The sequence below is a fragment of the Accipiter gentilis genome, chromosome 30, assembly GCF_929443795.1.
Source record: "Accipiter gentilis chromosome 30, bAccGen1.1, whole genome shotgun sequence".
Classification (NCBI taxonomy): Eukaryota; Metazoa; Chordata; class Aves; order Accipitriformes; family Accipitridae; genus Astur; species Astur gentilis.
In genome coordinates, this window is record NC_064909.1 from 7,408,725 (window position 1) to 7,421,083 (window position 12,359).

At 35.6% G+C, this 12,359-nt stretch overlaps 1 protein-coding gene across 3 annotated transcripts in view; it reads right to left on the bottom strand.

Annotated features, from left to right (window-relative positions):
- MTA3 (metastasis associated 1 family member 3) overlaps positions 1-12,359 on the bottom strand; it is a 230,276-nt gene that overhangs the window by 191,735 nt on the left and 26,182 nt on the right. For all 3 annotated transcript variants that reach the window (XM_049833914.1, XM_049833911.1, XM_049833912.1), the window contains exons 5-6: positions 1,800-1,863; positions 588-705 (exon numbers count right to left, since the gene is read on the bottom strand). In XM_049833914.1, coding sequence (XP_049689871.1) covers positions 588-705; positions 1,800-1,863 — 182 coding nt within the window. The remainder of the gene's footprint in view (positions 1-587; positions 706-1,799; positions 1,864-12,359) is intronic.

Here is a 12,359-nt window from a genome sequence, read left to right on the forward strand (position 1 = left end):
GTACTTGAAATTTTCTTTAAAAGAATAAAGTTCCTATGTAGCAAAACACTAAGGCACAAGTAGTTGTGCTAGTTTATAAAGAAATAAAATAAAATTTTAAAAATACCGGTGATTTTAAAGATATGGCACAAAAGACAAGATGCTTTGATGGAAGCCAGTATTTTAAAATAAGAAGACATAAAGACACACATTGTCTATGCAGAGCCTGTTTTGAAAGGGAGTAAAAGAATGTTTTTCACTTGTCTTGTTACCATGTTATTATTCTACAAATTGGGTTGCTCCTCAACATCATCTTTTTATGAGGCGTAACGTCGAAGAAGTAACTGGACCACACAATTAAATAAACAAACACTGAATGCCTAAATTGCGTTATGCACAAACTGGAAGTGGACAATGTCTTTTCAACAGCTATTCAAGTATCCTTCCTTTCTTCCTCCGTAATATCTACTGGTATTTGTCTGTTTTCTAAGACCTACTATTTTACCTTCTCTGCCTCTATGCTGATCAGTTTAGTTCAGAAAGTCAGCATAAGTAATAATGCAAGATGAAGATTTATGTTTTTGACTAATCAAAAATCATATATTTACCTTCTGCAAGCATATCTGGCACATCTGCTTGATATCTAGGCCCCACTCTGATTTCTCCCTTGTCTGCTAAAAGCGTTTTCAGTGAAGGATCATACACCAATGAATAAAAAAAGGTATCCTAAAAAAGAAGACAGCAACAGCATAATAATTTTTAAAATTAAGTTTGTAGACCTGTATCACCTTCCTTTTGGAAATTATTAAAGTAGGCCCCCCTGCACACTTTTACAAAGCACAGGTTTGGTACATTAATCCTTATTTTAAATAATGCAGATGTTTCATGAGTACTTTTAAATGGATAATTGAAGCTTCTCTCATCGCTAGCAGTTATTTCAGCACAGCGCAGTAATGAAGAGATTCATACACAAAAAAATATATCAATGGATTTGAAAACAATATTAGCTGCTTTCTGAATTTACTATGTTTCCTCTCATAAATATCTCTACCACAATGACTCTGCATTATAAATCAGTCTCAAAAAAGCATAAAACAGTCAGTGTCTGAAAAGGGCTTACAGAAGAATGGTATTGGCATATCTGGTAGAGCTACCTAAGTATAGGGCAAGTCTTGTGTTCAGAAATATTTTTACTGATTATCAGTGGGTTTGGTGTAGAAATTTAAATAAAGCCATGCTAATTTCAGCTAAAAAGCACTGTCTACCTCATGTTATATTAAGACACTCCAAAGAAAAATATATTTATTTTGAAGGTATTCTGCAATACAATTCCTTCTACAGGAAATGAAAGGTGAGGAGATACTTTCCATACAATAATTCAGAGCTCTTAAAATTAAAGTCCTATGCTAAGTTGCCCTCTATAGGAGCCTCTCTTGCTCTCTCTGTCCATTGACTAGAGAAGATTCTTCTTTCTATAACACCTGAGGGGAGGAAGGGGGGCAGGGAAGAGCCATGTGAATTCCCCCTTGAGCATCCACTAGGAAAAAGTCTGTATGTTCTTCTTTTGCAAGATACCATATGAATTACTTTGCATTACTTATTTTCTAAATACAACCATACTCATAAAAAACCCATCATTTAAGAATGTCAATTAAGTTTTTATCAAATAACATTTTTAAAATCAGTGTTTTCAACAACATATTTTTTCTAACTTACCAAGAAAATATTTTCAAAGTATTGTTTGCCCATTTATTAAAAATACAGCCGTAAAACCCCCTTAAACCCATCCCAATATTTACCCAATAGAAGTCACATCTTACCTCTTTCTCCAGATACGACAACACAGATTCTGTTTCATTCAGAAGAGCAACGCTGCATTTTCCCCTAAACAAACATAAGGAAGAACTGTTAATTTGTAAAAAGTTCGCATTTTTATTAAGTCAAAAAGTTATTTGCAAGAAAAGGATTTAGTTATGCTTTAAACTTCCACATTAAAAATATAATAAAATGCAAGTTGTCATACTTTTAAGATACCAAAATTAATATCAAAGCAACAAAATTAATGGCTGTACTGACCCAAGCACTCAAATACATAGAAATTCTGCCAAACTGGGAAACAGAGAAGCAATGAAGGAACAAGAGGTACTATGGCAAACAATAAATACACATACAATTAATAAAAAGGCCTGGATGAATGAAGTACCACCTCCAAGTGACTTATCTCCAGTAAATTCAGTGCCTAATGTGAAAAAAATAATCCAAACTAGAAACAATATAAGGTTTTTACCAATGGCCTGTAAAAATAAAGTATTTTTCTTTTTTTAATGGAATTATTTCTAATAATTAAGCATGGAATTATATTCATTTCTCTATAGCCGCATAAAAATGTTAAATACCACGTTTTGTGCAGGCTGCCAATAGAAAGCTTTCCTTTATTCAGTAGTGGTACAGATCTGCCCATGTATAACGTGTAGATAACGCAGTGGTAGTTTGACCCCACTATCCCCACCCCTTTCTCTCCCCTCTTTCTCACCCCCTTCTCCCCCAACATTCCTTTGGCCTCAAATTCCTCTGCCTCTGAGTCCTCTGCAAGTGATCTGCAGAATTATTTCTAACAAATGGTATTTTAAAGAAACACATATAGATTTGGAGGAAAAATGTTAAAAGTGTGCTGAATCATCTCTCTAGCAACTGCATTTTTATGCTATCATTTTCAACTGAACTACCATTTTATAATAATTTATATTACCCCTTACCTACATCACCTTGTGTTTCATACACCTAAGTTTTATTCCGTTTCTATCAGTTTAGTCAGTATTTACCAGGAGGTTCCAGTGGCCTTATACGTATGGCTACATGACCTCTGCCCAAAACACCCTTCTCACATGGAACAGACCAGCACACAAATATAGAAAACGTAATTGTTTACGGAGACCTCCTTGATTTTAAGATAACACCAAAGGAGTTATTGTAAAAACCATCATTCATTTCAGTGAACGATGACTGTTAAGCTCAACCATAAGCATTAGATGCCAATTGTTAACAGCCGATCATTAAGCGAACATAACCAGCTAACATCGTATTCATTGCCATCGCACATCATAGGAAATGGGGTTAAATCACACTTAAGTCTGCAGTATATAACCTCTTGAGTTTCTCAGGAGAACCACGCAACGAAAGAGAAAAGGTGGGAAGATCAGCGAGAAAAATCTGAGCACAATACACAACAGCAGAGGAAAAGACTCCTGCAGCAGAGAAGTAGGAAACCTTCTCTATACCTGACCATGTCTTTGAATGTTTTTTGAAGCTTTTGGCCTTGATAATTCCACATCATTCATTCACTTCTAAAAATTAATTATATATTGTACCATTAAGTCAGTTTGTCAACTTTATTTTAATGCTTTTCTTAGTGTTCATGGCTAAACAGGAGTTTACCTTTCCTTCTATTCCATATACCTCTAGTATGTTCTGTCCACTACAGCCTACCCTTATTTAACTCCAATTATTACAGAGGCATTCCTTCACTGTCATTGCGACTGCAAGAGTATTTTATTGACTGACCTTATACCTTATTGCTGGTAATTTAAAGAATTTTGTTTTATTTCATTAAGAGACAAGATTAATCCCCCAGCATGTGTTCTGAGTGAGTGAATTTCTAGTCAATGTTACATTTCTTTGCACAGAACTTTAACCATTTAATGGCTGGAGTCACCCACACACGTAACATTTTATATGCACATATGATATCTCACATACATGGACTACAGTCTCAAAAAAGACAATACTAGGCATACAGTAGTAGGTACCACATTAAAATGAAAAATAAAAACCAACAAATCTGAAAACAGGTAAATTACATAGAGTCAAAATTAGGAAAAATAATCTGTATCAGTTACCAGTTTCTATAATCTAGAAACCTGCAATACTTCTTACAAATTATTTAGAATTTTTTTCCAAATGCATAAAAGCCTACTATTTATCTATCTCCTCTTTATCTTTTTTTTTTTTTTTTCCATCAGAGGAAAATCCTCTCAGCCTACGGTAAACTGTCTATGGCGTTGAACCAACATCTAGCTCACTATATTGTCTGGCACCTCTCAATCATGGATGCCTAGGAAAGAACTTTAGTGAATACAGATTTGCAGTGCTATGTCCCTAAATATTCTCCAACCACCACTGCACTTTTCACCCTTTCTTCCAATACTAATAATCAAAATACCCTGGAGAGAAAGTTAATGTGGTTTAAACCACATTACAACAAGACTTGGAGTTCTTTCTCTAAGGCACGTATCCAAAAATCCAGAGCTTCTCCGGATTTAAATGTAATATTCTCCTCCTCACAGTGTTCTGGAAGTTTGTTCATTAATGTTTTTAAACAATTTCAGATAATTGGGACAGATGGAGTTATATCAAATAAAGAATCAATGTAACAGGATAAAATCTGACTATTCTAACCTAGATAGGAGAGAAGCAAGGGGGTGCTAGTTACCTAGCTAGTTACCTACCTACAGAGACAAATGAAAGAGAATATAAACTACATTTACTAGATTGTAAAATCAGTTACACACCAAAATAAAATGATAGTCTTTTTGCAAACACCAGGATTTCTGAAAGTTTTGAGTATTATTTAGAGTGGTAGAGTATAATGCCTTAGTTTCATTGTTCTATTAGTGGAGTCTCCTGCCTGAAATGTGTCACAAGAACTAACCAAACTAAGGTAAAAATTACAAATTACCCAGCTTTCATGGAAGAAAAAAAAATAAAAACATTACAAATTGGAGAGATGTCAAACATTTATTCAGGTATGAAACCTTCTTCTTCTTATCCAACTCTAATTCTTTGATTTAAGCTGTATTCCTCCACCAAGCATCATTCTTGACTTAACTGGTATCAACAGGGTAAATTACTAGTAAATAGCATCAGAAGGTCTCAATGATGTTAAGATTACACATCTGGTTTTGACCTTTTTCTCAAACTGAAAATATTCAGAAAAATATTTGTTACTTCCTACAGAATTAGGCAAAATTTATCTTGTACGAATGTTGAGGGAAAGTTTCAGATACCTCAGAAATGTACAAATAACAGCAAACAAAAAATAAGTTAGCGTTTATGTTTTCAGTTACAATTTAATTCTGATGAGACAAAATTGTCACTTCAGAATCCTTTCTGCTCTTAGATGTACTTTGTATTTAAACTGGTCACAAATAAGAAGTTCTTCCATTGAGCTGACAACAATACCAGCAAAACTTGTTATATTATTAAATCAGTCAGCAATAAAAAGTAATTTAGAGGTCTTGCAGTAAAAGGAGACAACAAAGATTGCCTATATATATATGCTCATGGTATTACCAGCCTCTATCATATAAACCACTCCAGATTCAGTTGCTTCCCTCTGTCCTAGGTACCAGAGCCACAACTCATAACTTTTTTCTTTCTTCAAAACATTAACCATGTGAAAGCTGTTTTCACGTTACACCTTCTTTCACTCTCATTTGTTAAAAGCTCTTGTCTGCTTTTAAAATTTTTATATGCTATTCTTGCAGGCAATTTCTTCATGTTTTCACCAGACGAGTAAGCCCATGAGATACAAATCTTATTTTAAAAAGGATTTCTTAGGACAGGAGGTATATAAACAAAAATTACAGAAAGAAATTACAAAAGAAACAAAACACTTAGTGCCTGTTAACCAGGACAAACCACAGACGTGGAAAAGGCAACCTCTCGGGTATGGTATCGTGCCATGTGAGTTTCCTACGGCAAGGCAGATGTAGTCTGGGCGAGACTGATGCAGTGTAAGAACCCTCAGAACTCATTGGTCTGGGTTCCCACCAAGTCAATGAAAATTTATATGCCTTCGTCATTCAGATACAAGTTGAAGAAAGAAAATAATATATCCAGGCATGATCCCAGCCTTTGAAATTCTGCTATTAACAATTATTAATTGCGCTTCTGAATATGACAGAATGATGTTGGACAACTCTGGACATATATACCAATTGTCTCTTGCTGATCTTCATCAAGAAATGTTGGTGTCTCAGTAGCCATTTGGAACACAGAAGTGAGTCACTAGCTAGACAGTCTGAGAATAAAATAACAGGAGAGAATATTAGGAAATATTATGTTTGTGAGGAAAATCTGATTTAACATACGATGTTACTTCAACAAGAACCAGAGATTGAACTAAAAAGAAGGTGCATAATGAAGAGGGGTAGAAAGATTTTATGCAGGAGTATTGCTCAGGAGTAACCTTTCCCATATTCTGCATAAAGGGAAAGAAGGGAGAAAAAAGGGTCCAGATATTGAGTACAGGAGGAGACAGCTACCTTAAAAAAGTTTTTTCCTCAACTGTCTTAAGTGGGAAAGTTTTCTGAAGATTTCTGTGGTGGGTTGACCCTGGTTGGATGCCAGGTACCCACCAAAGCCGCTCTATCACTCCCCCTACTCAGCTGGATAGGGGGAGAAAATATAACAAAAGGCTCATGGGTCAAGCTAAGGACAGTTTAATAAAGTGGTAGCAAAGGTCACGTGCGAAAGCAAAGGAAACCAAATGATGTTATTCTCTACTTCCCATCAGCAGGCGATGTCTGGCCACTTCCCGGGAAGCAGGGCTTCAGTACGTGTAGTGGTTACTCCGGAAGACAAAAAAATGCCCCCCCTTCCGTCTCCCTTTACTTAACTTTTATATCTGAGCTGACGTCATATGGCATGGAATATCTGTTTGGTTAGTTTAGGTCAGCTGTCCTGGTTATGTCCCGTCCCAAGATCTTGCCCTGCCCCAGCCTGCCGTTGAGGGGAGGGCAAAAATGTTGGAGAGCCAGCCTTGATGCTGTGCCAGCACTGCTCAGCAGTAGCCAAAACACTGGTGTGCTATCAACACCTTTCTAGCTACTGATGCAGAGTACAGCGCTATGAGGGCTGCTATGGGGAGAATTAACTCCACCTCAGCCAGACCCAATACAATTTTCAATCAAACAACCACTCTGAGCCAAGTCCTGATCCCTTGAATCTAAATTGCAGTGATGATCACCAAACCACAGACTAGGAATGGTGGAGTCCAAAGAGCTTCTGCTAATTGTATTAAATTGATTTCCCAGTTATGGGAAGCCAACACTAAGAGTACTTATGCATTTTACTTTTAAGCACAGTTTAAGGGGCACAGAATGATGCATGTAGCAAAGTCTTTATAGCAAATTTCAAGTTCTCCGGATTGCAAAGATATTTAAACTGGAGAGCAAGCTATTGCATAACACTAACACCAAGAAAATAAAAGCATCGTCAGAGTAATTTAAATCTGCAACAGACCCCTAACTAGAGTTCAACTTTTAAAATAATCAATAACTAGAATTGACAGAAGAAAGATCTACATTGTATTGATTCATATTTAATTGGCTTGAATTTGGCTCTGCTCATTTACAGAGCCATCTCAAACATGAGAAAAAAAAAAACAAACAACAAAAAACATTTGATAGGTGAATACTACTGGGATCTGTGTCTCCAACAAAACGATACCAATCTCCCAAACGCTACAAGTTTGTATATCTGTGGCCAGAAGATACATCAATAAACTTGATATTACCTTATTAACACACTCTTGACCAAATAAAATTAAGAACAGAATGCACATCAAATTGATTTATGTACATCTAAATGAAGCAGTAAATGCCTCGCATCTAAACATATGCATAATCATATAGATGGCCCATGCTTTTTATCCTGCACGTAGCTTTTTGTCAAAAAATTCAGTTTTAGACTCCAGCCTAAAAAATTAGAACTGGAGTGTTCTTTCTGAACACTTTAGTAAGATTTAAAGGCAGTCTCTTGGAGCAATCATGAACAACTGACATGGATTTAAAAGTAATTTGTAGATAATGTTCAGATTTTATTCTCAAGGTTCCAACTTTTATATAGTTCTCACCACTGTTGTCTAGTCACAATCTAAACAGGAAAAAGCATTCCCAATGTGAAACAAGTTTACAAAAGACAAAATTAAAGGCGACTTTGCATTCTGTAACAATTTACACAGTTTATATGCTTAAACTACTATGCTGTTAGCTGAAGAACCAAAGTATCCAACAACTCTACCAGAAGATCTCACTTTAATAGTTGCAGAAAAAGTTAAAAGGTCAATGTATGGATCTATGAACGTACACACACTTGAAACAAGCTTCAACACATTATCACTTAAAACCAGATTTACACTAATACTGTTCCAGTCTACATTACTCTCTGAATCTTGTGTTCTGTAACTGAGAAGGGTCTACAAGAAAACCCTGAGTAGAAAGAACAATGCACTGAGTGCCACGGAGAGAGGTAAATGTTTTCTTGGTCTGGGCACAGTAAAACTACATGCTTTTGATATTTCAAAGTAAACATAACTGTATGTATACTTTCAATAAACTACTGTAAGGAACTCAAGTCACTGATATTTTTCCTCTACGGGTTAATTCATGCTAAAAAGTAAAAAAAAATTGTTACCCTTTAGCACAGCAGCAGCAATGCACAAGTATTGAACAAAAACACAGGAGGATGGTTAGGAATGATTTTTCACTGTGGCATTACACGCTCGCCCAGCTCAGAAGCAATGCACGTCACTCCATGCAACTGAATTTAAAGTTTTGCACCACATGAAAGACTCCTACTTCGTAATTATGTCACCACAGGGAAGTATGTACTGATTTTCAGGTATTTAAGTTACAACCTTCTACCGATAAGTATACTTTTTCTTCTACTGTTACTGGTACTGGCTATTGACCACATCTGAAAAAAAAAAAAAAGATTTGGCCTAGATTGAATCTTCATCTTAATTCATGTAAGAATTCTCCAAATTCTATTGGAAAAGAAAAAAAAGAAAAAAAAAAAAATCATCAGACATGCTTGAAAAGTCCCTTTGCTCTAAATAACTCAATCCAGACAGGAAGAATTCCTTTCTTAACAATCCAAATCATCAGGTAAGCACATACCTATGCAAAACAGATTCATTCCTTATCCAGTCTGATTTATGCCAGAAAATAAGTCAGGCTTATAAGGCTCAAAGTAAGCTTTTAAAAATTAGCTAAAATTTGTATCTCATATATACACACACACAAGAGGTATATAAATGCATACACGCATACCCCCCGTACTCCAGAAACTTCTAGTTTGCCAAGAATGCCAAAACTAGAAATCCTGTGGTAATACCACTAAAACCTAAGGTGCCATGCCTTAAAAAGTCACAACAATTCTTCTATAAAATGACCTGCCTTATCTGTCTTGAGCTTCAGACCATTTGGTGTGTTTTGAATTAAGGAATCCCACATTCAGAAAAAAGTATTTCTCGACACCTTAGTTGTTTGAAATAGCAATATTAGTGAGTCCTGATGAGATCATGAAGAAGAAAGCACAGCATAAAGAAAGCTGTATGATAAAACTGAGTCATTTCTTATGCATCGAAAAAGCATCACGCTCTTGTAGGCAGTTTGTAAGCACAGCATGTTTTTATAAACTGCACATACTTACGCTACTTCTTCCAGTATGTCTACAAAGTGGTACCAACCAGAGTTACTTTAGTCTACCCAGGAGCTAGGGCATAATTTAACACAAAACAGACATATAAACAAGACCCAAATCCACCAATAAACAAACAAACAAACCCCCAAAATACCAAACAAAAAAAAAAAAAAAAAAAAAAGGCCAACCCCCCCCAAAAAAGACGACATCGTGTTCTGGACTGCATTACTGATGAGAATGATGTCAAAAGATATGGGGCGGGGGGGGTAAAAATGTATGAACCAATACAGGGAACAATTTCAGAGCTGAGGGAAATCAAGATTCTTATAGCTTGATACTTTAGAAGTTCGAGTACACTTTTTTGTATACTTACATGTAAAAATATGCAGAAGCTCCAAATTTCTTGATAAAAATTAAAGAACTTTTCCCATGATCAGACTATTTAGAAGCCCTTTAATGTCACACAAGCACAGGCATTCCACAAAAATATTCACCTTCTCCCAATCATATTAATCAGTTTTTAATAAAATGATCTTATGCAATCACAATCTTTAAAAGGCTCATTAAGTCCTTTCTGTGTGGGAACAGAAGTAGTAACCAAGCCAAGAGCACCTTAAGATACTCTGGGGTTTGTTTTTGGTTTGGGTTTTTTTTGCTTGTTTTTCTGGTTTGTTTGTTTGTTTTTTAAATAAAGACTATGTATGTAAAGGATTCGTAACTTAGAAAGAACTAAAGATTTCAGAATCAGAGTTCATAAAGTTTTTTGTGTTAAGGCCATAGGTATATAGAAAACTTGAAATTGCTGCTGATGCCAAGCAACAAATATAATCCTCTAAGAAATAGAAGAAACACTTAGTTCATTCAATGACAGATTAAATAAATACTCCCCATTAAAGATTAGGGTGTAGATTTATTACAGTTATTTGAATAATTTCCATGACAGGCATGCTCATAATGCACAGGTATCATACACAGACATGTTGAGTCCAGGAATCAAGCTCAGACAGAATTTCAGCATCTTGAAAATGTGTACAAGGAAAGCAAAAAGTACTCAGTAAAAATACAGTCCCCAGGAGAAAAAAAAAATTATTAAAAGAAATACTATGTGACCAGAATCCCTGCACGTACAAAAAAAAGGGGAATGGTACAAAAACATGTAATTAGCAACTTATAAAACTATAAAGAATATAGTAAACTATCCATCACTTGGAAAGTTTTCAACCAAGCATGGATGTCTCACTGAAATACACAATTTAATTCAAGCACAAACAGTTGGGATCATGTCAACAGTCACTGCACAAAATTGTGTGGCCTGAATCAGGTAAAAGAGCAACTAAAGAGATTATGACAATCCCACATCACTCTTCTGTGGTCCCAGGGAAGGACTCTTAAAAACTTGTACTCAAACTCTAACTTACCAGAAAGACTGTTGAACAGAAGTAATTGAGCAAATTTCATTTTTATTTACTCAAGATAAATATTTATCACCCTGTTGTAACTAAGAAAAAATTTTGACATAGTAGTTTATTCTTTAACCCTAACAAAAAACCACACAACTGTATCAACCAACTAAATCATCAACATGATGGCAACCAAATGTAATTATATATTTGAAATCCTCTTTCCCCTTCACAAATGGCCACTACTCTTTGATCTCCATCCTCAAGCTGTTCTGACTTTAGTCAAATAGTCTGTATAGAAGCCTCTTTTTATTTTGCATAAATGAGTTCATATTTCTTTTTTGTTGTTGTTATTTTAGAATAGAGCAGCCCAAAAGATTCACACCTGATTTTATTACATCTGAAAATGCTTGGCTTATGTATGTTTTCCAAACATTTTAAATAATAATAATAAATAATAACAACAACAATAATAATAAACAAACACAAAACCCCACAACCCCAATACTGAGACAGTTATTAGCAAACAAGAACTAAGCAAAGATAATGAAATGGCAAGAGGAACCCTGATGGATCAATAAATTCTTCTACACAACACATATGAAGTATTAAATTTAAAAGCAATTACAACTGATGTTAGAATTTAAATTGTAGTAAAAGATTGCATTAAATGTGTTTCTTACCTGTTAACTCTTGAGACCTTACGAATGAAAAATAAATTTAAAGCCCAAGTCAGATAACCCAGTGCATCTCTCCAACAAGATAAGATTTGCAGATTTTTATACAAGGAACCCATTTCACCACGTGCTAAGTTTTATGGTGATTTTTACAACACTGGCAAACAATTTCACCTTTATGACAACTTTCAGCATTTTTTCTTCCCCTGTGCCCTCACATGCCTTTCCAAAATACTATGTTTGGTAATGTTCAAATCTCTGAAAACCCACAGTACACAGCACTTTGGTTCAACTCAGCCCCGCTCTGGGACTGGCATCGCTTACAGGAGCCATCTGCATGAATTCTGGGTGCGTTCACTCTATGACATCAATGAAGGAGAGTGTTCAGTGAGCCTGGCTGGCAGCATAACCCTGTTACGAGGACATCTGGGGATTACAGTGCCTGGCAAAACGGCATCTGTAACACGCGGGAATTAGGAAGGAAGGAGAGGTGCTTCTAACCTTACACATTTGAGCAGATAGGGGAGGTAATAGTTTCACTTTTAACTTGATAAGTAGGCACTAAGGTAACAAGCCTTGTCTTTGATACCCAAACTAGTACAATCAGCTTGCACTGTACCACATGCCACTACTCCAGAATAATGCTGCACTGAGCTAGGCAGTTATACCTTCTTAAATACATTCCACTGCAGAACACTGTACGCAAGGCAGCATTGCCATGTTTAATTACTATTATACCACCCACTTCTAATTCTTTTCTAAATCTGGCTTTTTTTTTCTGGTGCCAAAACTTATACCATTTCCTAAAGCTACTAAG